The sequence below is a fragment of the Gamsiella multidivaricata genome, assembly GCF_025024155.1.
Source record: "Gamsiella multidivaricata strain RSA 2152 chromosome Unknown BC939scaffold_91, whole genome shotgun sequence".
NCBI classification, from domain to species: domain Eukaryota; kingdom Fungi; phylum Mortierellomycota; class Mortierellomycetes; order Mortierellales; family Mortierellaceae; genus Gamsiella; species Gamsiella multidivaricata.
Window position 1 is genome coordinate 11,666 of NW_026251799.1, and position 25,594 is coordinate 37,259.

A 25,594-nucleotide genomic window follows, 5' to 3' on the forward strand; every position below is an offset into this window, starting at 1 on the left:
GATAGCAGGAGTCCAAGAGAATAAACGACAAGCGCCAACAAGCAACAGCGATCGCTCTCCCAGATCCATCCACCATGCAAAGTACGCTCGCCCGCCATTGCTTCCGGTGTCTTGCACTTGTCCGCAGGACGGCGCTGTCGCGACCCTCACACCAACGTCTCTTGGACTATCGACCTCAAACTGCCGCCACCGCCACATTTTCAAGCGCACACCAACAACAGATCCGCGAGGCGTTTTTACGTGCAGGTCCTGGCCGAGAACTCGGAAACGGCCTTCGGAAAGGTCAGCGTCAGGATCCACCAGCCAATGCCTCTATAACCTCTTCTTCTGCAGTGGCAGTCTCTCAGGACGCGCGACATCCCGAGTCGGAAGGTCTGGAACCGTTATCACCGTCGTCTGATGATAATGACGCGTTGGGCTTGCAAACTCCACCGCCAGTATTACAGTCGGACTCGCTCACTAAAAAGAAGTCTTCCTCATCCACGCCATACAGAGAGATCGTCCTTCTCGACACGGACTTTCGGGAACGATTCATCAAAGGCGGTGGAAACGGCGGCCAAAAGATCAACAAGACCAATTCGAACGTGGAACTAAAGCACTACGAAACCGGGATCGTAGTCCAATGTCAGGCGACAAGATCGTTGCCTCAGAATCGGAAACTGGCACGGAAGATCCTGATCGGTCGGTTGGACGAGTACTACAATGGCGACATGTCGAAACGCGGGCAAAAGGCAGAGAAGATTCGGCAGCGAAAGATGAGGATGGCAAGGAAGTCTGCGAAAAAGTACCACAGCACTGAAGCTGGAACTGGAAGCGAGGAACTCGATCTCGACGATGACGATGACAATGATGTTAACGACGACGGTGGCGATGAAGATGACGAGCGAGATAAGGATGAACCAGAAAAGGAGGGTGGCAGCAGATCGAGAGCAAAAGTAGAAACAGTACCGGTACCGGAGAGCACGATTCGGTTGACAACATTGGAGGAGATTTTGGCGAGTGAGAACAAGAAACCTTCACGAAGGAAATCAGCGCGCAAAGAATAGGATTGTTCTACGATAGCGGTTCTCATTAAAATCTCTTCTTTAATGGGTATTAGTAGTATGCGTCCGTGGCAACTCATCGCATCATCAACTCAAGGGCGAAAATTAAACTATAGGACTACTATAATGAGTATCTGTGCTTTGACCGTGTCCCCGCATTATCGATGAATTGGACTCCAGGTCATTAATAGACTCATCCAAAGATGACTGGTCGGTGCTATCTTCATATCGTGGTGGTGTCCTTGATCTTCGGAGGCCTATGCTCGGCATGAATGCATCGTCGTTCTCAAAGTCGCCATGTAAAGACGCCGATCCTGCACTCGATAGTGAAGACAGCCTCGAGTTTCGCCAGGAATCCCCTTCTAGCCGCACCCCGTACCCTGTCGCGGGATCGCCATCGCCCTCACTGTCAATCGTGAAACATACCCCTGTTTCCACTTCGTACGTCTGTGCTTGTTCGAGCGAGACCAGAGAAGTCGAGAAGGATTCCATGTATGATGGAAGATCTGTGTCGTCGCATTGCGCCGCCCTTGGTACACCACCAACCACGACTGGTATGTCACCGAGCTGTCGCTCAACGGCCCCGCCAGTCGCCCCGGGCCCGGGCGTCAGTCCTGTGAGGAAAACACTGAACCTCAAAAAGTGCTGGATTTCAATATCGATCGTTCCGGCGCGGACCTTGGACTTGTCGCCGTCTTCCTTCAGTCTCTGTCGCTCCTGCTTCGAGATCCCGTAATAGGTCGAGGCATTGCAATTGCGCGAGGAATAAAGCTCGTTGGGACCACGGACCGCGCTGGGTGTCTTGAACTGGAAGGACTGTTCGATCAAGCCGGGGTTGCGTGAAGAAGCTGTCGGCCAGCCCTTATCCATGCGTTGGGTGCTCACAACTCGATCGCGGATGCCAACAACCGCCGCTCGTGATTGAGTCCCCTGGTTGCTTGTAGTCGCGCCGGTACTCTTGGTCAGTCGGAAAATAGCGCGTTCGTACAGTTCCACCTGGAAGATTTTAATGGCAATGTCCTCGGTTCTCAGCAACTTGATCGCGACTTTCAAATCGGGCATGGATTTTGGAGGCAGGTGTACGTACGGAACCGAGACAGTCGCTTCCAAATGCCCTGGCCAAGTATGGGAGATCGAGTCAGGGATTATCGCATCCTCGTCTTGATCGGTGCTGTCGTTGCCTTCTTGCTCGGATATTAAAGTTGTCGAAGGAGGGTCAGGCAGGCGACCTGCCCTATATATCTGCACTGCTGTTGTAGCAGTGAGGACCGATGAGGACCCTACTCCGGTAGCAGCAGTTAGGAGCGCCTTGATGCCTGAGGAAGTGCCCTTGGATTTCGCTGTGGTCAATTCTGCGCTCAGTTGATAGGTTGTCCCGCCTTGAGGTGTGACCACAGAGACGGGGACGGTGTTGGGAACAGGGATAGCGAAGGGATACTCGATTTGATTGGCGTTGAGAGAGGCCGAGTTCACAAGAATAGGTACACTGGATACGGAGGGAGCAACAATGGTAGTAAAGTGCTCAGGCTGAGGCGACGGTTTGATCAAGAACTGCTTAGCGCGAAAGTGCTGTTGCGAGTAATGTATTGACCGATCGGATCCTGGTACAGTAGAAAGAGCGAGATGAGACGACCCACTGAGCGTTAGGACCAAGGACGCGACTCGGATCGGCCTCGAGAGGGTGAGGATCAATGTTCCTTTGAGGAGCGTGGCTCCAGCACAGTGGTTTGGCGAATCTGCTGAGGGGTATAGGGATTCAGTCGCGGAGGATGATTGAGACGGCGTAGCAGAGGGTGGTGGCGTTAAATAGGAAGGTGATAAGGACGGAGAACCGGTCGTGTTGGACACATTTGATAGCGGATAGGGCATTGGCTGGCTACCGTCAATTGGAAGGACCAGGTATGGGTCCTTCAGTCGAATCGAAATAGATACCATGAAGAAAAAAGAAAAAAAAAAGGAGTTTTGGAGTTTAGTTAATGAAGATGCGGGCTGCACAACCGTTCTTTTATGTCTTCTTTGGCAAAAGAATGTCTACAGCCCCTGTACCACGTTTAAATTCCAATGTCTGCTGCAGACTTTCGTGCCATGCTTTCTCAGTCCTTAGAAACCTGAAGTCGACATTTCTGCTTGTGTAGCCTGAATATTACCAAAGTCGATCCTCGACTTCTAAGAACATTTAGCTATCTTTAGATAGTTCCCGGCCGGCAGTAGCCACGGCTTAGATGATGCAGCCACGGCTTTGACAATGTAATCTTTCGTACATCTGCATGTTGCATCAATAAAAAAAAAAAATCGGGCGCGTTGGCGCCCTCAAAATCTGCACTGTCTTACATGCCACAGCCCTGTGTCTTGACCCTTTTTTATATTTTTTTTTTTCCATTTTTTTTTTTTTGGATAAGAAGAGAGGTTCGGCGTACGACTCGGAGGTAGTGCAATACCGAGGACACCAGTGCTCGCCCAGGTAGCAAGCCAGAGCCGGGCAAGCGTAGCTCAAAAATGAAATTAATCGATTGGTGGCCGTAGCCACCATATTATTCGATTAGAATAATAAGAACAGATACTACACTTGATCTTAGCCAAAAAGCTAGAGCGGGTAGGGAACAAATTCTTCCCAAGGGCGACGTCCTTTTATACTCTAGAAGACTGCTAAGTGAAGTCTATAAGCTTCACGGGATGATTAAGCTCCGCAGCATCTGTGGTTGGAGGGGAATTGAGAGCGGAAGCGGATACAGAAAAGCAGTCGACCATAGCCAGGCCGCAGGCTCAGCAGATTTTCCCTCCAGTGGTAGTCTAGTTGGCCCTCTGGAGAAGCCCCCTATTGCTCCGTAGAACGGTAGACGGACATGACCGCGACAAAACGTCATAAATAGAGGACGCTGTTCCACCACAGGGCTGTTGATCAGAAAAGCCGATTGGAAAGTCGAACGGGCGTGCGCCTTTTGGTTTGAGTCGGTTCCTGCGTCGGTCGGTTCTTCTATTTCCACACTCCTTCTTCATATACTTCCTTCATCCACATAGCACATATCGCTGTTAGTTTCCCAGAAGAACCTGGTCCGCCACTGAACGTTGCCATTCCTCTTCAGCGATTCATGTAGCTGATTCCCTCTTTTTTTTTCTTTGTTTTTTTGCCATTCCTCAAGTCCTGCCTAGTCCACAGTTAACTTCAGCGCAGAGACAGACGCACGGTCCACTAACAAAAAAACGAGAGGGCACATTTCAACCAGCAGAATGGCCCGTCCACTTAATCGAGAGAAAGCAGAGGCCGAACTTCAGGTGCATATTAAAAAGGCGACCAGCCCTGAAGAGACCGCACCCAAGCGAAAGCATGTCAGAGGTATGACAAAGCAGAATCGTGCAGCAGATACGAAAAGAGAAGGGCTGTGGACAATGAGGGCGCAGATCGACTCTTGTTCAGTCCACGTAACAGAGTCGTAGGCTGTAGGCATCCTCTGTTCGTTTTTTGCTTAGGCATCCTGGATGTTTTTTTTATTTTTTATATATTTTCTGTAAGCAAGCTGGGCAAAGCTGACGTAGATTTGGTTCGAATGGCAATAGCTTGCATCCTCTACACATGGGATTATCGCTCATCAACTTCGGTCTGGCAAGGATTCCGGACACAGCCTCTGCTGGGCGATGAGGTTCAGACCTTCAAGGCGCTTATCGCTATCCACCAGATTATCCGTGAAGGCCATCCAACGGTATACTTTCATGTTTCTCAGGAGAACACGGTGGATTCATAGTTGATACTTTCTATTGACCTTCTGTCTTCTGTTCGGTGGTGTCTCAATGGATTAGGCATTGAAGGATGGACAAAGGGAGACAGACTGGCTTGACCAATGCGCTCGTTCGACGGCACAACTCTATGACAGTCGAGGCAAGCTATCTCCCTCGTCTTTTTTTTTTTTTTTTTTGTTCGTGCCAACAATGGTGGCGAAGGAGCCGGTTGTTGTTGTTTTTTTCGGTCGATAGCTAACGGAACATGAACTTGACGCGCTTTATGGAAACAGGATATATTGCGTTGATCCGTTCGTATGTCGATTTCTTGCACTCGAAGCTCCGATACCATAGCAGCCATCCCGAATTTAACGGACAGTTCGACTACAACGAATACGTATCACTGAAAGGAATCGACGATCCCAATGAAGGGTAAGGACCGATACTTTGCGGATACTCGACCTACAATCGGAGAAGTGAGAAAAAAATAACACCGACCGTCTTTTTTTTTTTTTCATTTCCGCGTAGGTACGAGACAATCAGCGACTTGATGAACCTCCAGGACCAGATTGACCAGTTCCAAAAACTCATCTTTACAAACTTTCGCCCGTCCTCCAACAATGAGTGTCGGATCGCCGCGCTCGTACCGCTCGTGCAGGAATCCTATGCCATTTACCAATTCGCTACCAGCATGCTACGCGCCATGCACAGACGTAAGTCTCCAACACCTAGACCCGGATAGTCCCTCTGAATATGCGCTTCTTTCACTCAACAAACATAATTTTCCTTCAAAAATTAGGCACGAGTGATCCCGAAGGTTTGGTCCTTTTACGACAGCGCTACAATTCTCAGCACTACGCGCTTTTAAAGTTCTACTACGAATGCTCCAACCTTCAGTACTTGACCCGACTCATCAGTGTCCCCAAACTGCCCCAGGACCCTCCCGACCTGATCGGGGGCGACTCACCCCCGTTATTACCAGCCCGTCAGGCTGCACCACCCACCCCGGCAAGACCGGACAGCCCACCTCAATCTTCTGGCGTAGATTGGGCAGAGCAGCAACGAGAGATTGCCCGGAAACAGCGCGAATACGAACTAGAACAGCAGCGGCTGCAGCAACAGCGGGAACTGGAACAGCAACAACAACATATGGAGGCATTGCGACTACAACAGGAGTACGATGAACAGAAGAGGCTGCAGATTGAACGGGAGCGGTTGGAAAGAGAGCAGTTGGCGAGGGAGCAGATACAGAGACAGGCCGAGGGTCGGTTGGCGGAACTGGAGCAGAACGTGTTGGCGCTACGGGGGCAGTATGAGCGCGACCAGATGCTGATCGATCAGTATGACAGGAGGGTCAAGGGACTGGAGCAGGAGATGCAGCTGATCAATATGAATGCACAGCAACAGCTGATGTCCAAGGATGAGATGATCCGTAGTATCCATGGTACTTTCTTTCTTTCTTCTTTTTTTTTTATTCGTCTCTCTTTCTGGCTACTCAGGCAAGTCTTTTTCTTGCTCTGTATCCTTCCACTAACCCAGGGCTTTTGGTTTTTTCGGTTAGATCAAATCAATATATGGAAGACAAAGTACGAAAGCCTTGCCAAATTGTACTCGCAACTGCGTCAAGAACACATGGCCTTGCTCAGCAAGTTCAAGGCTGTGCAGCTCAAGGCCAATTCTGCACAGGAAGCCGTCGACATGATGGAAAGGATGCAAAAGGAGATTAAGGACAAGGCACTGCAGATGGCGGATATGGTCCGGGAGCGCGATCGTGCCAAGAACGAATTGCTCCGGTGGCAGAACACACAGAACGATGAGATTGCGCGGCTGAAGAAGGACCTGGAGATGGCGAATGGGCGTGTGGAGGATTTGGGGCGGTCAAAGAGTTCAGAGGTTGGGGCCATGGTCGCAAAGTTCAACAGGGAGAAGCAGGACCTGGAGGATCTCGCCAACGTAAGCTCAGCTCCTTCAGTCTGCCTATTACCGTAGAGGTTTCCAAGCCAGTTACCAGCATTAACAACTTTTTATTATTGTTATTATTATTATTTTATGCTGATTAGCGCCGCCAACGTGAGATCGAATCGATGGTGCGACAGATTGAGGACCAGAAGGCCGAGATTGAGCGGATGCAGATTGATAACGAAGAAGAAAAGGCCGTGCTGGAGAAAGGATTGGACGAAACACTGCTGGAACTTGCGACCTTGAAAGGCAGTCAGACAGAAATGTCGTCGGCACTACAAGAGCGCATCAACAGCCTGACGAGTTCTCACAGGCGCAAGATGCAAGAGGTTTTCGGTACTTAGACGTGAAGCATTAATCCATTGCAGAGACGCTCTTTCTTTTGCGTTTTTCTGATATGAAGAGAGGGAGGGAGATTAACTGAGCTTGACTTGTTTTCCTATGGATGGTACTGTAGATGCGATCTTAGATACATGTATCAAGAAGGTGGACGAGAGCGTCTTTGACCTCGAATCGCCGACGCAGCTCGGTAACCAGACGGCCACGCCCGAGTTCACGCTCTCGATGATCGAGAAGGCACACACTGCGTCGACCGAGTTTGAATTAGCCCTATTACAGTACCTCCGACCATCCCAGGACGTCAACCAGGTCCATGCAATCCAGGCCGCCTTGTTCTTCTCACAAACCATCGCAGATGTGCTCGAGAACGCCAAGGGAATCACGCGGCTGGCCAAGAGGGACGAGGATGCGGAGGAGATCATCCGACATGCCAAGGCATCTGCAGGGGCCACGACCGAGTTCTTCACGAACGTCGGGTCTGCGCGCCTGGGCGGTCTCTCTCCCGAGGGCAGTATCAAGACCATTGAGCGGTCGAACGAGGCGGTACAGGCGGCTATGGAGCGATTGGCCAAGGGGGCCGAGTCCTTGATCCCGAAGAACAATCAGCTGGATCCCTCGAAGATGGACCTGGGCGATGTGGTCGAGATGGAGATGGGTAATGCCGCACGGACGATCGAAGAGGCGACGACGCGGTTGCAGGCATTGATATCGAAGCCCAAGAATGATCAGCTGTCCGCTATCGAAGTGCAGGTGAACGCTTCGATCCTCGAGAGCGCGATGGCGATGATGCAGGCGATTGGGTATCTGATCAAGTGCGCGACGATCTCGCAGCAGGAAATCGTGGCCCAGGGCCGAGGCACGTCTACGAATGCGGCGTTCTACAAGAGGAATAACCGGTGGACCGAGGGCCTGATTTCGGCGGCGAAGGCTGTTGCGATGGCGACGACCATGTTGGTCGAGACTGCGGACGGGGTGATTTCGAAGACGCATTCGATGGAGCAGTTGCTGGTGGCGTCGAACGAAGTTGCGGCGGCGACCGCACAGCTTGTGGCGGCATCGCGGGTGAAGGCCAACTTTATGTCGAAGGCCCAGGATAATCTGGAGCGGGCGTCCAAGGCGGTGACGGAGGCGTCGCGGGCGCTGGTGAGGGCTGTGAAGACGATTATGGACCGGGAGATGAAGGACCGGGAAAGGGAGGTGGATTACCAGAACATGAACGCGCACGAGTTCAAGATCAAGGAGATGACACAGCAGGTCGAGATCTTGAAGCTGGAGAAGGAGTTGACGCTCGCAAGACGCGTCCTCGGAGAGATGCGCAAAGTCTCGTACCATCAAGGCGACGACTAAAAAGGAAGGGGGGGGGGGGGGGAGGGGTTACCCTTCTGGATCCTTATTTTCTTTACGCAGCCGATTTTTGAATAAAGATATCCATCCCATCCTCTTCCTTATGTGCGTGCGCGAGAAATGAAATGCGGCAAAAGAGTCTAAATGTATCACTCTTGACCATGATACGGGCCCATCGTCATCCGCGTCAAGGCACTGCAGCTGGGGGTAACAAGTTTATTATCTTTATTTTATTTTATCTTCTCTTCTTTGTACAAAAAGGGAGAGAGAAAAAGTCGGGTTCAATGGTCGGATGCTTCTGGGTTCCACTTCCAGAACAGGATAGGGGCTTCATCGGAGGAAGAGTATGAGGCCGTTAGCTTGACCACGAATTTTTTTTTTTTTTTGAAGGAGTGCAGGGTGCAGGGGGAGAGGGGGAATAAAGTTTACAGGACGAGCTCGCCACGATGTCTGCTCTCGCTCTTCTGCATAATCTTCAGGAACTCCTCGACGGTGATCCGACCATCGCCCGAGACATCTCCCTCGGTGATGATCTCATCCACATCCGCCTAAAGAAAATATTAATAAGAATATAAGAATGGAATGGAAGGGGTTAAGTTAGTGCTTTTGTGCTTTTAGGTTTTTTTTGGCTTTGTTTGTCCCGAATGATTCTTTGATATATTCGGTCATCATTGTCCAACTGCTTTCTTTTTCTTTTTTTTCTTTTTTTTCTTTTTTTTTTGGGAGCAGTGAAAGTCCCTCCACTTTCGTTTTGTCTGCCTCACTCATCCCCCCACATCCCTTCCAGGGGCTGGATGGATATGTATGCGTTTTCGTACGAGTTGCTTGTGCCAATTTCCCTTTTTTTTCTTTTTTCTTTTTTCTTTTTTCTTTGTTACCTCAGAGAGAGTATTAGGTCCCAGGAAGGAATCCAGGGCAGCCTTGAGTTCCTGGGTCGAGACATGTCCGGAGCCGTCCTTGTTGATCGAGTCGAACGCGCGTTTGTAGGGTTCCTCGGGATCCTTCTTCTCGTCCTCGTTGTAGCGGTTCATGAGGTCCGTGAACTGTTGGAGGTCGAGGGCATGGCTCGGGATGCGGATCGTTGCCTTGAGCTGTTCGTCGCCGAGAGTCTATTTATTCGACAATAAGAAACAAGAGAGGGAGAAAGAGAGAGAGAGAGAGAGAGAATGAAAGAGAGAAAGAGAAAGAGAGACAGAGAGGGTTATTACATAGAACCTCGCGGGGGGGTTTTTTTCTCTCTCGAGGTATGGCAACAAAGCTGTTGTTGGAGCAAGAGAGAGAGAGAGAGAGCATCAAAACGAGTCTGGAGGTGGTTTGGCTTGGTGCGTTATTGGGGATGGTGTGTGTGTGAGCGTGAGCGTGGGGGGGGGTGTGCACTTGCGTTGACAAAGTCCTGGAAGACGCTGGGTTCGATCCTGCCGGTGTTCTGAGGGTCGAAGAGGGCGAATGCGTGCTTGATTTCATCTGCGCGGAGGTCGGACATGGTGTCTAGTCGCTTGGTTTTTTTTTTTTTAACTAGGGGGAAGAGCTTGAAAAAGAGAGGGTTGCGTAGTTGCTTGTTGGGATAGGTAGTTCCTTGATGATGATGATGATGATGATGATGATGATGGTGATGATAAAGGGTGAGAGGCAAAGGGTGAGAGGCAAAAAGACAAAAGGCGAGAGGAAAGGAAAAAGAAAAAAGAAATAGGCTGCATTTGCCCCCATAGACAGTTGCTACCTTGTGCCTCACCAGTCACATCGTATAGCGCAGCCTTGTAGAACTGCAATCGTCCACGCGCGTAACGGCAATGCTTAGCCATTGTTGATGCTGTGAGAGAGGTAAAAAAAAAAAAGGGAGAGCTGTCAGAGCATCAGATATTAGGTCGATTCACGTTTTCTACTCCCGTCGATGACGGTCAATACGCTTTCTTCAGCACAGATGCTTGTCTTCATGAACTCCAGGTCGTCCCCAGTCAAGAAAGATGCCTTGGCCCTTGGAGAGATAGCTGCCTGCACAGCCTGCACATTTGGGTGCTCTCTCGCGTAGACGTAGTAAGAGCACGACGACGCGTTCAGTCGGGGGACCCTTGAGAGTTCTGGCGGTTCCTGGAGAGCCCCTGTTTCAGCGTCCGTCTGGCCGCAATTTTAAAATGATAAGATGCAGATAGATTGCCCCTGACCAAGTGCCACATGAATGACGGGTGCATTTAATAAGCGAATAAGCGGGTAATTATTATTTGACTCTATTGCTTCATAGAAGATTGAGGATAGCCGCTTTCGACGCGTTTTTCTTGTCGGCCAAGCGGAGTGCGTGCTCGGCTGCCTGCGCCTTGCAAGAGAGAGGAAAAGAGTGAGAGAAGGAGAAGGAGAGCGAGAGTGAGAGTGAGGAAGAGAAGGTGTCGATGTGTCGATGTAATGCAGCGAGACAAGAGAACGAACAGGAATTGTGTCTTCTATTCTGGAATTATTTTTAGCAGGCCGTGCAGAGTGTAGAGTGCAGAGTGCAGAGTGCAGAGTGCACCCTGCTTTAAAAAAGAGATCCTCCGACATCACCGCCCTCCGCACCCTGCGATCCTTCTTCCCCTCCCCTCCTCTTCACTCCTCTTCACTCCGCTCCTTCTGCATCTGCTCCATGCCCCTTCATCTCTGAGTGCGAGACAACAAAGGACGAGCCTCTGCATCTGATTCCCCTGTCCTACAGCCCTGCCTGTCTCTTTTTGACCATCTCTCTTTTTCGAACACTCGTCCCACCCAGCGCACTCACTCACTCATCAACACTCCATCTTTCACAGCTCAACAGCCTCCCTCCCATCTTCCCTCCATTTTTTTTTTTTTCTTTTCTTTTTTCTTTTTTCTTTTTTCTTCTTTTTTGTTATTCTCGTTATTGTCGTTATCGTTCTTTGCTCTCTGCTTCTGAAATGAGCGCTAGACATTCCGAAACATGGCTGCAGAACCGGCAATTCGGAATCGTCATCGATGCCGGCTCATCAGGCTCAAGGATTCACATCTACTCATGGATCAACCGCCAGCACCTCAAAGAAACCGCCCCTGCCCGCGACCTCGTCGGCGTGCTACCCACTATCGAACCAGGAGTCGAATCGGATTCCCCGCACTCTGCAGACTGGACTATGAAAACCGAACCAGGTACCGTTTACTCGGGTCCCCAGGAGCCAATTGAAGGAGGACAACGCACGAATAAAAAAAATAAAAAAGCCCTTTCAGGAACCAGGGACCCTAATTCGGCATTTTTTTTTTTTTTTCTTGACGCCCTTGTTATTTATTGTAGGCATTGCGGATTTCAAGGACAGACCAGAGGATGTGGGCGAACATCTGGAACCGCTCCTCGACCACGCCCTGGAGATCATCCCCGAATCCGAGATCCATCGCACGCCCATCTACCTCCTTGCTACAGCAGGCCTCCGTCTCGTCCAGGATGATATCCGGGAACAGATCCTCGCCAATTCCTGTAGTTACATCAGAGAAAACTACAGTTTCCATATTGGCGAGTGCAAAGACCACATCAAAAACATCACAGGAGAGGAAGAGGGCATCTACGGATGGGTCGCTATCAATTACCTGATGGGCGGATTCGACAACGGAGGCGTCAAGATGATCGAGTCTGTGGTGCCAGAGTCTGAGCAGCACAATTCCGAGGATACAGAGTCCGTGCCCTCGATAGACCCTCACAACAACGGATCGGATGATCAGACGGATTCGATGCCACATCGACACACGCTCGGCTTCTTGGACATGGGTGGAGCCAGTACCCAGATTGCATTCGAGCCATCACCCACGGCTTCAGAGGAACATGCCAACGACCTGACCAAGGTCAGCCTCAACACCCTGGACGGCCAGACCCTCGAGTACCATGTGTTTGTCACCACATTCCTGGGCTATGGATCGAATCAGGCACGGAGACGGTATGTGAAGGATTATCTGCTGTCGACCAACAAGGACTTGCTCGAGTCACCGAAACCAGGGGTTCAGATCACAATCGAAGACCCCTGTCTGCCAAAGAACCTGCAGCTCAGCGAAACGCACACCATACCGCATGTGCCCCTGATGGGTTCAGGGTCGTTCACGGAATGTCTGAAGAGGGTCGAGATGCTGTTGAACAAGGACAAGGAATGTACCGACGTCCCCTGTCTCTTCAATGGCGTCCACACCCCGCCGATCGACTTCAACATCAACACGTTCATCGGGGTCTCGGAGTACTGGTATTCGTCCCATGATATCCTCGGTCTCGGGGGCGCCTACGATTATGCGGAATTCGAGCAAAAGTCGGCCGAGTTTTGTAATTCTGAATGGGAGGACATCAAGGCACGACCGGATTATCAGGGACAATCACAGGATCGACTGGAAATGCAGTGTTTCAAATCCGCGTGGCTCTCGAATGTGTTGCACGGCGGATTCGGCCTGCCACGGTTTGGTGAGAAGGGAGCCATTGGATCGGAGGAGCAGTCGAACGAGGTCCTGGAGAAGGCAGAAGAGTCCATCAAGAACAAGAACTGGAGGCCGCCTTTCCAGAGCATCAACGCCATCAAGGATATTCAGGTGACCTGGACACTGGGGGCGATGCTGTTGATCTCGAGTGGTTCGTTGGGGCCCTTTGGAAACTCTGATTCTGGCGGCATCCACGGGGGTCACAGACCAACCCAGCAGATCTTGCCACCGGCAGACCACAAAGCACCGCACGAGGACTCGTATCCGGAACGGATGCTTGACAGTTACAACAACTTTATGCTGCTGGTGATCGTCTTATTTGCGCTGGCTATCTTTTGGATCTATCGGTCACGATCGTCAAAGTCGTGGTCTGTCATCAAGCGGTGGCTCAATCCTGGGTCCTCTTCCTCTGGCGGCTCTGGTGGTGGTGGTGGAGGCGGGCTGCCGTTCTTTGGACGGTTCCGTCGAACAAGCGGACCTTCGGGTGCGGATTATAGCGCACTGGAATCCGGAACCGCTGGATCTCCAGGGTCGTATGGACGGACGTTCAATCCTCGGGCGAGTCTAAAGGTCATGTACCTCTCTATTGTGCACCACACGCGCTCGGTCTGGTGGTCGATCACATCGCGCATCTGGCCGGAGCCCAGCAGCTTCGATCCCATGGTTGGACGGGGTGAGGAGATGATCGAGTCGATCGCGATCGGAGGATACGACGGCAGCACGAACACTTCAACCACGATCCCCATGTCGGGTGTCGTAGGGCATCACGGCGGCACCCCCGGGGGCAGTTTTGGCTCCTCTGGACTCAGCTCCATCCCCGAGAGTGGCCACTCTGCTGGGCCTTATGAGATGGGCTACAACCGTTCACATTCTAGTCCCTCGGGTTCTTCGCGTCCACCCAAGACGTTGCCAAAGTTCTTCAGGATCAACAAGAAGCGACTCTCTGGTGATTCTCATTCGTGGATGACCAAGGACGGACGCGGGAGCCAGAGCGCGGCCGAGGGTTGTGTTGTCAACACGGCACTTTTACAGAAGGCGCCACAGAGTTCCGTGGAACTGACGGCGCGTTCAGGATCGTCTACGAACCTATCTGGCCTATGGAGCGGCAGCAACGGCGCGAACCTCAGCAGCAGCAACCTTACACACAATACCACTAATACACCTAATTATCTTAATTCCGGCAGTGCGGCTCCACAGCAGCCCAACAACAGCCCGAACGACTATCTTCAGCCTCCATCGACGACCACAGCAGCGGCCACAGGCGCATCAGGATGGAGACAGGGCTGGATCCCGGAGGAGGAGATGGATGATCCGCCAGTGCCATCGCTGTTGACGGCTTCGAGGAGCTATAACGCCGTCAGCCATGCGTCCGGGCACAGCCCGCTTCTGACGCCCATGGCGCGGTATAAGCAGCAACAGCTCGTCCATCAGGACGGGTCCACCTCTGCCCCGTCCTCGACTGTGAATTTGTCCGCTGTCATGAACGGCGGTCATAGCGGGCCCCACGCAGCCGGATTCGCACCCGGATATGCCCACTCTGCAACAGACGAGCGTAATGACTGGAGTCCGGATAGTAGAGACAGCGACGATGAGGGCGACGGATACATGGACGACCAACATCAAGCGCAGGCGCATTCGAAGACCGGGCAGCATAATAGGTCCTCGTACCAACAGTTTCAGCAACAGGTACAGATGAATCAACAGCAGTACTCTCGTCAGCCGGTTCGATCGAGCAGCGCGATCCCGTTTGCGAAGGAGTCCTCTTCGTGGTCGTCGTCGTCCCATCATTCCAAGGGAGGGCTTTCGCACTCGCAGTCGAGCCATGCTGTACCGTCAACGTCGACGTCGACGTCGGCGTCTACTGGGTCGAGGTATAAGCAGCGGTCGACGGGTCTGCTCAGCGGGACCAATTTTGGGTACGGTGGCGGGGCGATGACGACGTTGGACGATAACGAGTCTGCGAGCGAGGGAGGGTACGTCAGCGGGGAGTCGTCGGCCGGGGGGAATAATAGCGTCCATCAGCAGCAGCCGAGGGGACGACCGAGTTTGGCGGGGCTGTTCCCGGCGGGGGCACGACTGACGGGGGCGAGGAGCGTGAGTCCGATGATGATGAACCCGCAGAAGAACTCGACGAGTACAAGCTCGTTGGTCCTTGGGAGACATAACGTGTCGGAGCAGGATCAGCAGCTGGTGTCGAGGGCTAGTAGTGAGAACGCGCGACGGAGTAGTATGGGTGGTCTCTTGTCGCCCTAAGGGGTGGGAGGGAGTACGGACAGTTACCGGCGTCTTTTTTTTTTTTTTTTTTTTTTTTTTTAGAAGATTAACCTATACCCCTCTAATGGGGAGGGGCTAGATAATATATCCTAATAGTACGCATCTTGTCTTTTTAACCAAGAGCATGGAACCAGATGGTCTTCTTTTTTCCTATTATATGTGTAAAAAATGCAAAACGTCGACCATGTTCACTCTCGATGGGGGAGTTTTTTTCAAAGCTAAGATAGAAATGATTTGTTTTATTTTTCAATCCTTGTTCTCGACGAGTTTGCCGACGAGCTGGTATTTGCCCTCGAAAAGCGCGCCCCAGTCGTGGAGGGCCTCCTTCTCGTCATCGTCGAGGCCCTCGAGGGTGTCGATGGGGCCGTCGATGGGCGAGAGCATCGACTTGTCGAAAGAGTTCTTGGCGAGTCCACGCGAGGCGTCCCGGCCCGCAAAGTTTCCATAGGGGCCGTCTATCCCAGAAAAGAAAAAACAAAAAAAAAAAAAAAAAAAAAAAAAAAAACGTCGAGGGAGAGAAAGAGGAAAACGAGTTAATTAGGGGGAAGGGTTTCTAAAAGAGTCAGGTTGGGCGTTGTGCGCAGTGGAGCAAGGAAGGGTGCCTGCCATGCAAACATGCAGAGCGATCCCGCTGGGAAAGAAGACACAGGCAGGGCAGGCAAAATAAAAAATAACAGGTATGTTCCCCATGACGGGTCCCGCATCCTGCTTACTGCGCGCTTCTTTTTTTTTTTTTTTTTTCTCTACCCCATCCGATATTACGTGGGCTGTAGCTGAAGGTCGGGTCGATCGAACAAAAACGAAAAAAAAAAAAAAAAAAAAAAAAAAAAGACAGGGCTGCTATGAGGGAGAGAGGGAGGGGGTTCCTTCTCTCGGTTCACAAAGGACCATGGACCCGAAGGGTTCGGGGTCTTGGCGTTGAAATGGACTGTTCACTGCTGTCGGACTTTTGCTACCGACGCCGTTGTCATCGTCGTTGTCTGAGCTCATTTCTCATCCCATCCTCGTCCTCATCCTCATCAGGCGGGGGAAAAAAAAAAAAAAAAAAAGTTGAAAGCGCATCCTGTTCTGTTCCTGAGTACCTTCCCCCCATAAACGTCCATAGTCTGCCTGTCTGTCTGTCTGTCTGTCTGTCTGTGTGTCTGTCTGTCAATTACCTGGTCCATAAAAGTTCCGTCCCCGGGTCACGTCAAAGACCTTTCCTTGGACGGCCATCAAGATCCTGGTCTCCGCCGTCCGACCGTCAAAGGCCGCCAGCTCCTTGGGGGTGTATTCCTTAAAAACCAGGGCCGGTTGCTTGGGACGGGTTGCTGCTGCTGGTGGGGGCGCTGCAGAGGCCGAGAAGTAATTGTAGGAGATATAGCCCAGGACCGCGGCTAGGATCCAGTTGACGGGGTTGGCGAGCGAAGACATTGGGGTTTCTGAGTCTGTGTTGTGGGTAGTGGTGGTGGTGGTGCCTGGCGGTTGATTCGGTGGGTTGGGTGATGAGTCGAGGAAGGATGAGAAGAAGAAGAAAGAAAGAAAGAAGTGTCTTTGTCTTGTCAAAGTGTCCTTTGGGTGATGTGTGGTCCGAGAAGACACAGCAGCCAATTGGAGTCCGAATGCAATCATGCGAACAAACAAAAACAAAATGCTTCATTCAATCTATTCAATTTACAGCTGTGTGTGTGTGTGTACGCGTCTATGCGTCTATGCTGTCTATGCTGTCTATGCGTCTATATCCTCAACACTCTCAATCCCCCCCCCCCCCCCCCCCCCCTTGTCGCCATACTCCCTTCCTCATGCGGATGGCGGCATTCCCCTGTAGGTGTACCCACGACCCTCCGGCTTCTTGATCGCATCCTCAACCGACTTTATAAACTGTTTCCGGTTCGCATTCTCCGCCTCGGTCCACCCCTTATCATCATCATCATCAACATCACTTCCGCTAGCGACGTGGCCACCACTACCGCTCGCACCTTCCGCAGACCCTTCGTCTGCTCCCACCAACAGTCGTGTGCCGTTCGCCGTATGCTCATAACGCCCAGGGACACTCTCCAAGGTCCCGTCGCCGCTGCCGCCCTGACTTGCCGCGATCCAGTTATGAGGGTTCACCGGGTCGTTGTCGAGCATATCGATGTACAAATGTGGATCGGTGTAGGAGGCATCGATCAGGTACTGGACCGAATGGTAACCCCATGCGAATTCGCCGTTCTCGGGAACCCATCGCTTGTATTGATCCAGGGCACGTTGTTTGGAACTAAGGTACTGGGGCAGGAAACGGATGTATTGAGCAGATCGCTGCTCCTGGGCTTTGTAGAACGTGTATGTCCTATAGAACCGACTATTCTCGTTCAGGAAAAGAAACGCGTGTCCGATATGAGTATCCCAGCAAATAAATAAAAAAAAAAAAAAAAAAAAGGCTTCGACATGATGTATAGGTAGCAAAGGCACATACAAATCCCAGAGCTGGCGTGAGGCAGGCCAGCCATGAGGGTGCTCGTTCAAGAGTTCGGTGGCCACGTCCCAACAGGCGCGGTGGGTCGGGTTCCTGCCAGTGCCGTCGCGATCGTACTCTCCGCTGATGCACTTGTGCGACGCGCCGGGGTACTAAAGAAAAAAGACCAATATATGGGTGATTGGGAGGGGTCAGCACTCTAGTACACTATATACAAACCCTTATGGGACACCTTTTTGTTCCCAGCACCACCCAGTCAATGACTCTCCATCTCTCTCTCTCTCTCTCTCGCTTACTCACCTTCATCTCATATTCGACAATCAGGCCCCGCAGCCTCTCCTTGAAGGCACTGTAATTCATATAAGGTTCTACGTCACTCCATCCGGTCTCCTGGATATCCTCGTCCAGGACCCCCATGGCCTTGAGACTGTTCCTGAATTCGTGTGTCCGTCCAGTGACCTCATCCTGCAGTGTAAAGTTGAATCGGTGGCCTGCGACGATGTCGCGGAGTAAGGGGTTGACGCCGTCAGAGTACAGGTGCACAATCACCCGGTGTCCCCGCTCAATGTGTTCGCGGATTGCTTATCAAAAAAGAAGTAGAAAAAGGTACAGAACGTCAGTAACAAAAACCACACTCCAAAGAAGAAACTTTGATCCCGTCCTCACTCAAATGTCATTTGGGGCAATTGTGTCATTTGTAAAAAAAAAAAAAAAAAAAAAACACTTACAGAGAGCCATCGCAAGAGCATCATCGTCCTGATGTGGCACGTAAAAGATAGCAGGAGCCTTCTTGGCTATCCGTCTGTATCCAACGGGCCCATTCACCCGCACCTGAACAGCGGCACGATCCCCCCACCACCTCCCCTTTTTCTTATGCATCTTCTTCCTCAGATCATGCTTCGGTACCCAGGCATGTCCCACCACACTGGTCTCGATCTCTCCACCTTGGTCATCCCCAGCTCCGCCCTCACCTCCCCAGTTCCCGTTCCCGGCTCCCAGATCATCATCCTTATCATTGGTTCCGTTCCTTCCCTGATACCGCTCCTTGTGCGCTTCCGTCTCCAGTTCTTGGTTGAGTCTGTGAACCACCTCCTCCATCTCCTGGACACTCTTCTTTGTGATGCGGGAAGCCATCTCCAGATACAGCTTCTGAAATAGTTCCTGTTCCGACTTCCGAGTGGGCGTTGTGTTTTTCTTCTTTGGCGACTGTTCTGGTCCGTTCGATTTCTGAACGTGGTGAACATCGTGTCGACTTGCAACCCAGCCGCCATTGTCATCCTGTCCTCGACCACGCTTCCTGCGCTGATGTTGTTGCTGTTGCTGTTGCTGTTGCTGTTGCTGTTGCTGTTGCTGTTGCTGTTGCTGTTGCTGTTGCTGTTGCTGTTGCTGTTGCTGTTGCTGTTGCTGTTGCTGTTGCTGTTGCTGTTGCTGTTGCTGTTGCTGTTGCTGTTGCTGTTGCTGTTGCTGTTGCTGTTGCTGTTGCTGTTGCTGTTGCTGTTGCTGTTGCTGTTGCTGTGCATGTTCTTCATCCTCAGGTACACGCATGGATCCACTGGACTGGACCAAACTCCTCTGCATCTCCACTTCCTCCACGGATCCTCTCACCGGGACCACATGGTCGATCTGAACCCTCTGGTGCACCGGATGGACAATCGGGTACGCCTCTGCCACACCGTATGAAATGCCAGGCCTGCCGAGGAACCCGTTGCCAAGGGCGAGCCCCAGGGCAAGGGCACTGAACAGACTGATCAGCAGTGTTTTCTGTCTGGTGTGGACGGCAGTCGATCCAGTCCGAGTCGTCTGTCGGGGGGTTGTATGGTCTGTCGTTGCTTTTGCAGTAATGGAATTAGGCGAGGGAGAAATTGCCAGTGATCCGAGACAGGTTTTAGAGGTGTTGTTCTGAAGATGGGGCCTGGACGAGGACTGCATGGGTGAAACAGAAAGTGAGTGGTGCCGAGTTCTGTTGCTCCTTTTTTTCCTTGTATATTACTTTGGAACCAGGGAGGGCTGTGTCGTGTGCCTGAAAAGGGAAGAGGGGGTTGGGTTTGACTCAGGGAGGGGATTCAAGTGTGAATGCGAAAGTGGGGCAAGTAAGAGTGAGAGTGAGAGTGAATGGGAGAGAAGAAGAAAAGAGAGCGAGTGGGTGTGTGCAACTGCTTGAAGTACTGGAGGACTTTGTCTACAGGGAGGAGGAAGGGGCGAAGGGCGAGGGGCGGCGGCCGCGTCCACAGCAACACACCAGTCTAATACGCTACAAACACCCTTGATTCAGGCGCGCACGCCTAGGACACATCGGCATTTGGAATGCTATCATTTCATTTGGGTTAAGGTTGCTTTGGATTGAATATGGTAATCGAGGTGTCATGCTCCATTTCTTTCTTTTTTCAGAGTCCATCACATCCACAGCCCTTCTTATGCACGGCTCATGCAATCTACCGTTGTGGCACCAACGCAATCTCATTACCATTTTCCCTCTTCAATACCATCACTGAGGTATTTTTTTTCTTGGTTATGAATCTTTAATTGCACAAATAGAGAAGGTGAGAGAATATAGCACAAGGTTGGAAGAATAAGAAAAAGAGATTACAGGGGAACTGAAGCAACAGGTACAATAATAAAAACAATGGAGTAGAAGAGGAAGGGGGGAGGAAGACTATACACAAGGAAAATCTCTACTTGAATCTCTTTTGTAAATGAAGAAAAAAAAAGGGCACATGTAGATCAGATTGGGTCCCATAAGGCGCAACACTTTACGCCATGTGAGCCTCCGAGAGAGGTGCAAACGACGACGGTTCCTGAGTGCTCTGCAGGTCCATGTCCACCAGGCGAGCCATCATCGACTCATACAGCCATTCAAGCATGTTGGGGTCCTCCTGCGCCGGCGCCGGTGACTCGGGGCGGGCAGCTGAAGAAACCTGTAGCTGGCTCAGATCGTACAGAAGCTGGATCTGTTCCTCCTCATCCTCACCTTGTGACAACGCCCAGAGGCTCTGCTGCACTTCCCAGTCCAGATCCGCATCCGACTCCACATCGTTATCCATGGTCTCTTCCACTGTAGCAATCTCACTCTCTGGGCTTGACATGGCCATCGTCATGCTCGTGAACGTCTTCATCAGCTCAAAGATCACGCCCGAGATCCAGAACGGATTGGCATCAAACTTTGTTTCCTGAACAACATCACCGAGTTTCATCCACGGCCGATCGATCATCACATCATCCTTGGATTGACCAGCCTTGCCACCAAACTGAAACTCATCGCCGAGGCAGATCTCGGGGACCAAAGTCGTGTGGACCATGATTGGGTTCTTGTCCTTCCACGAGTTCTGGCTTGCACTGCCCGAAGATGAATTGGGCACGTCCTTGTGCGTGTTGGGCGTAAGGATCGGTGACTGTGGCCGGGGCAGAGTCAGGGTCAGGTTGCTCTTGGCATTGGCGTTCAGTGCTGAGCTTACGTTGCGGTTCAGGAGCGAGGTCAAAAGGCTCTGACTCTCCTTGGACAGTGGCGCTGTAGATACGATGGACTGCGTTTGCTCTGAAGACGCCGCAGCAGTGACAACACTGGTTCCAGCAGTAGCTGCACTGTTGTTTATCGTGGTCCCCTCCAGTTGACGCCTGACCGACTCAAGCTCGCTCTTGAGCCGCTGGTTTTCCTCCTGCACCAGCGTCACCGCTTCGCGCAAGTGTCTTGCCTCTGTCTTATGTTGCAGGACCTGCCCTTCTAAAGTAAATATGTATTCTATCGTAAACAATAAAAAAATTGTCAGTTGAAATGTAGAGAAAAGAAAAAAGGGGGTGATGATATGAACGCATGTGCGCAAAGACCATCATCTGATATCTCCTGTTTTGTGGAGAGATATAGTTGCACAGAGACGAATGCTGCACCGAAGTAACAAAAGAACAGACAAATGAGCTTCATTACTCACCCTTTCTCCGAACTCTGAAATTCCGTGCTGAAATCTTGTTACGGAGCTGTCGACGCTCCTTCGAGGTCATCTTCTTCAGATCTGTAGATGAGGGGATATCATCCGTCTTGATGCCCGGCTGCGTCTTGAGACCGTGGGTCTGCTCCGCAGCCTCGGCACTCTCTGCGCTCTCCATGTTGTCGTCCGAATCGTCGTCTGAACCATGTCCTTGGGAATCCTCCTCCTTGATTGGAACCACATCCTCAGTAGTGGCGATCAGATGCTTTGTGGATTCGAGCAAGCGGGCCAGAGTAGCCTCGATCTCCTCTCGCGAAAGCTTGCCCGTAAACAACTGAGGGATAAGCGGAGTGTCCCCCTGTTGCTGCAAAAGGAATTGTAGTGTTGCTGGGGACAAGGTCGTGTTAGCGGTTGATGTGAGGGATTCTGCTGTGAATTCTGACGAGGATGCGCTTGTTGTACTGGAAGAGGATGTTGGTGTAGAGATCGATGAAGATGATGGCGAAGATAATGATGCGGTAGATTTGGTGGCGCTAGAGGCCTTGGATGGCGCTGCAGCAACTGCTGTTGTAGGACTGGCGGCAGATGTAGAGGACTTTCGAGCGGATGTGGCGGAGGATTTTGATTTTGACACCGACTCTGTCTTGGCATGCTTGCGCGCCGCAGTTGACGGCTCAGGACTGGACCGCTTAGCTGCAGTCGATTTGGACGGTGTGCTCACAGACGCTGCATCTGTAGAGGATGGGGTTAAGGACAAGAAAGAGGTCAGCTGATCATTCTTAAATACCAAGAATTGCTGCATCCACGATCTATCATTATCATTGTTGGGAACGGCGCACCCAAAATGGATCATGGGGGCTATGAGCAATGAAGAACGAGAAAGATGCAATTTGCTCATACCGATAGTGGTCGTAGAAGCCTCGGAGACATCCGCAGCAGACGCGGGAGAGACGGTGGCGAGAGAAACGGTGGCCTGGGGCGCAATCGTCAACTGATCTGGACTGACTAGAGTCAGGTGCGCGTCTGGGGAGAGTTCAAGGGGCTGGTTGAGCGGGGAGGGATCGAGGAGCATGTGTGTATCGCTGTCAGAGAGGTCCTCACGCTTGATGTCAATGTCAATGTCCAGGGCGGCAACGGACTCGTCTGGGGCGGTGGCGACGAGGGCTGCGGCGGCGGCCCCAAGGTCGGGGGTGTTGTCGTCGAGACCAGGGGCGCCACCGAGATAGTACGAGAACATGTCGCTGGTGGTCTCGGTGGTGTCGAGCAGGTCGAGCTCGATAAAGTCGTCAAACATCGGGTTCGACATTGCAGTCATTTTGAATGGGATGGGGGAGAGATGGGCAGGGAGAGAGAGAAAGGAGGGATTCGAAAAAAGGCGAAGGAAGGCAAAGGAAGGAATGGAATGGGGTGGGTCAGGGTTTGAATGACAAATATACAGTCGACAGAAAAGGAAAGTGGCGGAGGCGAAAGTGCGACTTTGACGATGACGCGAAAAAAGAACCGTGTTGCTGCTGCAGTGGCAGGAGTGGGCGATGGAGGGAGTAGCAGAGGGTGGAGAGAGTGAGGAGAGTGAAGAGAGCAATGAGAGTATGGAAGAGAAAAGGAAGAGAAGGAAGGAAAAGGAGGGAGAGAGAAAAAGAAAAGGCGAAACAAAAGGAGGACGGGGGAGAGAGTGGGGGGGAGGGGAGGGGAGGGGAGGGGGGTGAAGATCGTGTACGTGTGGTTTCTGGTTGGCTGGCCCACAGCCTGTGCACTGTATGTACCATCCAACCTTACTTCCATGGCATTATTATTACTTCAAGGTGGGGGTGGGTGTATGACTCCACTCCGTCATCACCACCGCCGGGACCGACTCGTCTGTCTCGCCCCAGCTGCCCTCCATGCGCTTATTCGCACGGAAAGATAGTCATTCGTTTGCATTCGCATGCGGGGAAGAGACCCTGCTTGGTGAGAACAGAGGGAGAAACAGAACAAAAGAACAACCCAGGGTTGACCACAGCTACTGCAGCTGGAAACAAAAGGCGCGATCGACTGCACTCTCGCATCGACGGATGGCTTGTCCATTCCCCCCTCCCCTTTCTTTCACCCCTACTTCGGCCTGCCCATCCATCCCCTTCTTTTCAGTCTTCCCACCGTGACCTAAAACTGCACTGGATCGATGGTTTTTTTTTTTGTCTCGCCTTGTTTTGTCATCCGGGAATGGGAATGGATGACATATAGTGGCCAGCCTAAAAGAGAAACAGGGCTTTTCGATCCCTGCTTCTTTTTCCCGTTTCGCTGCTCGGCGGTACGGGAGCAAAACGAGCTTGCCATGCGAATCAGACTGTTACAGTCCCCATAGTTGAACTGTTAGTAATATGCAATACGAGAGCACTGAAACAGCATATTTCCTTCATCGTACCATAATCCCCTCTTCACTTTGGGGGCCCCCATGGTATCGCTCTTGGATGTCAAAAGCTTGAAGATGACCCCAGTGCTTGCTGACTAGCGGTGATAGTGGTGCTGGTAGCAATAGAGCCGGGAATAGCTCGGGAAAAAGGCGTCAGACAGGCGCGGTTGGGTTCCATGGGGACCGGGGGCCCCTGCAATTGTGATTGTCACAGCGGCGTGCGAATCCCGGGGTTTGATGACATATCCGCACTGGAACCACGGACACCCTGGATCGATACATTCAACTGTGCCATGGACACTCATCACCTTGATCTTATCCTTTACGACGCGACGGGACCGGACTTGACGGACCTGGTGGAAGCAAAAAGGTACACGTCTTGAACGAACGATATTCATCGGTCATGGCAACGGTACAGTATCTCCTATGCTCTCCTCGCCACCCCTCCTCGTCACCCCTCCTCAAATGACCTCCAATGCACAATCCTACACCGGTGCCAGCCTCACTTATTAACAGGATAGACGCACATCAGGCGCCGTCTTTGAGCAGCAGTCCACGTGCCGGATATCGCTCGAATTCGACACACGTTAGCTCCAGCACCGTAATGGATGTTAAAAGTTATTCCAAAAATAAATAAAAAAATGAACCTGCTCTTATGCATGCTGTCGCACCCAAGATCGTTCCTTAGCACAAAGCCTAGTCCATGCGCGTGTTGTTCGAAGTTGCTGCGTATGTAACTTCATTTTGGCGAGCTGGGGAGGACTCGAACGCCTGAAGGATATCAAGGGCATCTTTCCGAGCGTCATGGGCCGTATCGATTTCCTTGATAGTTATTGCCCCGTAAGCGAGATCTCTCGTTTGGATATTTCCTGGCACGCTGCTTGGACATTGTCGTTTTCTTGCTGGCTCAAACGCCTCTCTCACTTCTTGGCTATCCTTCGTGTGTAGATGTTGTCGACCTGGCGTGCGGTCATCTTGTTGGATTTGGGCAGCTTCATAGCCTGGGTAGCCGTCATTCTTGAGCAGGAAGGCCGAGACGTACTCCTAATATAGGCGTCTGTCCCCTCCAGAGGCTCGTCGATACCTTCAATATCGATATACTCATCCTCATCGGTCTGACTCTCTGGATAAAAATAAGATATTCGACATGCGTACGTTAGAGATGGAGTACATTTTGTTTCTCCAGCTGAGTTGTGACTGGCATGTCAGGACGCGCCACCATCAACGCTCTTTTTTACTCTTTACTCCCTCCATCCGCACACACAAAGGCACACTACTTCTCCATTCACAGGCACGACCTTTCTCCGCTACCAACAGGCACCCATCCATGGCGGCGAACACACTCACCCTCTTCTGTGTCATCAGCGGTGAGCTCTCATCAAATGCGTTTCCGGTCGAGATATCCTCCGACAAGACCGTTGGTGCACTCAAGGACCTCATCAAGGCCGAAAAGCTAAGCGCGTTTGAACACATCGACGCCAACGACTTGGTGCTCTGGCGAGCCACAATCCCCATTGATGAGAATGCAGGGAACGAGAGCATCATCACGCTCGATGGTCTGGATGACAAGACGAAGCTAGGCAACCCAAGGACATGCCTTTCCAAGCTGTTCCCTGAGAGCCCTGACGACAACACATACATCATTGTGCAGCCACCCCCGCCAGGTATGTCTTCGGCTCTCTACAGATTGATGGTTGATATTCTGGCGCGTGTTATTTATGTTACGTTATTCTTTTTTTTTTTTTTTTTT

At 51.6% G+C, this 25,594-nt stretch overlaps 8 protein-coding genes across 8 annotated transcripts; 3 read left to right on the forward strand and 5 right to left on the reverse strand.

Moving 5' to 3' along the window:
• Nucleotides 1-473: 473 nt before the first annotated feature.
• Nucleotides 474-788, forward strand: BC939DRAFT_390016 (peptide chain release factor class I/class II; the record flags this gene model as incomplete). The annotated part of the gene is made up of 1 exon (XM_051551897.1): nucleotides 474-788. A coding segment is annotated over one exon (315 nt), but the record flags the coding sequence as incomplete, so codon positions are not given.
• A 287-nt stretch (nucleotides 789-1,075) lies between these two features.
• BC939DRAFT_465594 (uncharacterized protein) lies at nucleotides 1,076-3,019 on the reverse strand (the record flags this gene model as incomplete). Its single annotated transcript, XM_051557527.1, has 1 exon — nucleotides 1,076-3,019. A coding segment is annotated over exon 1 (1,825 nt), but the record flags the coding sequence as incomplete, so codon positions are not given.
• Nucleotides 3,020-3,947: 928 nt separating this feature from the next.
• Nucleotides 3,948-8,402, forward strand: BC939DRAFT_532689 (cytoskeleton assembly control protein; the record flags this gene model as incomplete). The annotated part of the gene is made up of 9 exons (XM_051561667.1): nucleotides 3,948-4,377; nucleotides 4,599-4,741; nucleotides 4,839-4,917; nucleotides 5,051-5,189; nucleotides 5,286-5,470; nucleotides 5,557-6,201; nucleotides 6,319-6,710; nucleotides 6,818-7,052; nucleotides 7,174-8,402. Exons 1-9 carry the CDS (start codon nucleotides 4,272-4,274, stop codon nucleotides 8,400-8,402), a joined length of 3,153 nt encoding a protein of 1,050 aa, XP_051407584.1. The 5' UTR covers nucleotides 3,948-4,271.
• A 200-nt stretch (nucleotides 8,403-8,602) lies between these two features.
• BC939DRAFT_465599 (uncharacterized protein) lies at nucleotides 8,603-10,008 on the reverse strand. The gene is made up of 3 exons (XM_051557528.1): nucleotides 9,781-10,008; nucleotides 9,278-9,508; nucleotides 8,603-8,947 (listed from the first exon to the last, which is right to left on the reverse strand). The coding sequence occupies exons 1-3, from the start codon at nucleotides 9,880-9,882 to the stop codon at nucleotides 8,825-8,827; spliced, it is 456 nt and encodes a 151-aa protein (XP_051407585.1). The 5' UTR covers nucleotides 9,883-10,008; the 3' UTR covers nucleotides 8,603-8,824.
• A 1,195-nt stretch (nucleotides 10,009-11,203) lies between these two features.
• BC939DRAFT_428739 (nucleoside phosphatase GDA1/CD39) lies at nucleotides 11,204-12,965 on the forward strand (the record flags this gene model as incomplete). The annotated part of the gene is made up of 3 exons (XM_051553213.1): nucleotides 11,204-11,525; nucleotides 11,668-12,005; nucleotides 12,090-12,965. Coding segments are annotated over exons 1-3 (1,440 nt in total), but the record flags the coding sequence as incomplete, so codon positions are not given.
• A 2,351-nt stretch (nucleotides 12,966-15,316) lies between these two features.
• Nucleotides 15,317-16,855, reverse strand: BC939DRAFT_465602 (cytochrome b5-like heme/steroid binding domain-containing protein). Its single transcript, XM_051557529.1, has 2 exons — nucleotides 16,256-16,855; nucleotides 15,317-15,553 (listed from the first exon to the last, which is right to left on the reverse strand). Exons 1-2 carry the CDS (start codon nucleotides 16,707-16,709, stop codon nucleotides 15,345-15,347), a joined length of 663 nt encoding a protein of 220 aa, XP_051407587.1. The 5' UTR covers nucleotides 16,710-16,855; the 3' UTR covers nucleotides 15,317-15,344.
• BC939DRAFT_465604 (uncharacterized protein) lies at nucleotides 16,845-18,921 on the reverse strand. Its single transcript, XM_051557530.1, has 4 exons — nucleotides 18,264-18,921; nucleotides 17,836-18,116; nucleotides 17,536-17,687; nucleotides 16,845-17,421 (listed from the first exon to the last, which is right to left on the reverse strand). Exons 1-4 carry the CDS (start codon nucleotides 18,667-18,669, stop codon nucleotides 16,878-16,880), a joined length of 1,383 nt encoding a protein of 460 aa, XP_051407588.1. The 5' UTR covers nucleotides 18,670-18,921; the 3' UTR covers nucleotides 16,845-16,877.
• Nucleotides 18,922-20,031: 1,110 nt separating this feature from the next.
• Nucleotides 20,032-23,098, reverse strand: BC939DRAFT_465609 (uncharacterized protein). Its single transcript, XM_051557531.1, has 3 exons — nucleotides 22,356-23,098; nucleotides 21,459-22,187; nucleotides 20,032-21,271 (listed from the first exon to the last, which is right to left on the reverse strand). The coding sequence occupies exons 1-3, from the start codon at nucleotides 22,768-22,770 to the stop codon at nucleotides 20,286-20,288; spliced, it is 2,130 nt and encodes a 709-aa protein (XP_051407589.1). The 5' UTR covers nucleotides 22,771-23,098; the 3' UTR covers nucleotides 20,032-20,285.
• Nucleotides 23,099-25,594: the final 2,496 nt, after the last annotated feature.

Excerpts from the sequence above, each read along its gene's own strand:
- BC939DRAFT_465609 (XM_051557531.1), bottom strand. The coding sequence starts at position 22,770 with ATGACTGCAATGTCGAACCCGATGTTTGACGACTTTATCGAGCTCGAC. Across the intron at positions 22,188-22,355 it reads GGCTTCTACGACCACTATCG|ATGCAGCGTCTGTGAGCACA; the intron begins GTATGAGCAAAT and ends CATCCTCTACAG. Across the intron at positions 21,272-21,458 it reads TTTCAGAGTTCGGAGAAAGG|AATACATATTTACTTTAGAA; the intron begins GTGAGTAATGAA and ends TGTTTACGATAG.
- BC939DRAFT_465604 (XM_051557530.1), bottom strand. The coding sequence starts at position 18,669 with ATGGCTTCCCGCATCACAAAGAAGAGTGTCCAGGAGATGGAGGAGGTG. Across the intron at positions 18,117-18,263 it reads TGCTCTTGCGATGGCTCTCT|CAATCCGCGAACACATTGAG; the intron begins GTAAGTGTTTTT and ends TTTTTTGATAAG. Across the intron at positions 17,688-17,835 it reads TTGTCGAATATGAGATGAAG|TACCCCGGCGCGTCGCACAA; the intron begins GTGAGTAAGCGA and ends TTTTTTCTTTAG.
- BC939DRAFT_465602 (XM_051557529.1), bottom strand. The coding sequence starts at position 16,709 with ATGATTGCATTCGGACTCCAATTGGCTGCTGTGTCTTCTCGGACCACA. Across the intron at positions 15,554-16,255 it reads ACGGAACTTTTATGGACCAG|ACGGCCCCTATGGAAACTTT; the intron begins GTAATTGACAGA and ends TTTCTGGGATAG.
- BC939DRAFT_465599 (XM_051557528.1), bottom strand. The coding sequence starts at position 9,882 with ATGTCCGACCTCCGCGCAGATGAAATCAAGCACGCATTCGCCCTCTTC. Across the intron at positions 9,509-9,780 it reads TCTTCCAGGACTTTGTCAAC|ACTCTCGGCGACGAACAGCT; the intron begins GCAAGTGCACAC and ends TCGAATAAATAG. Across the intron at positions 8,948-9,277 it reads GACCTAATACTCTCTCTGAG|GCGGATGTGGATGAGATCAT; the intron begins GTAACAAAGAAA and ends TATTTTCTTTAG.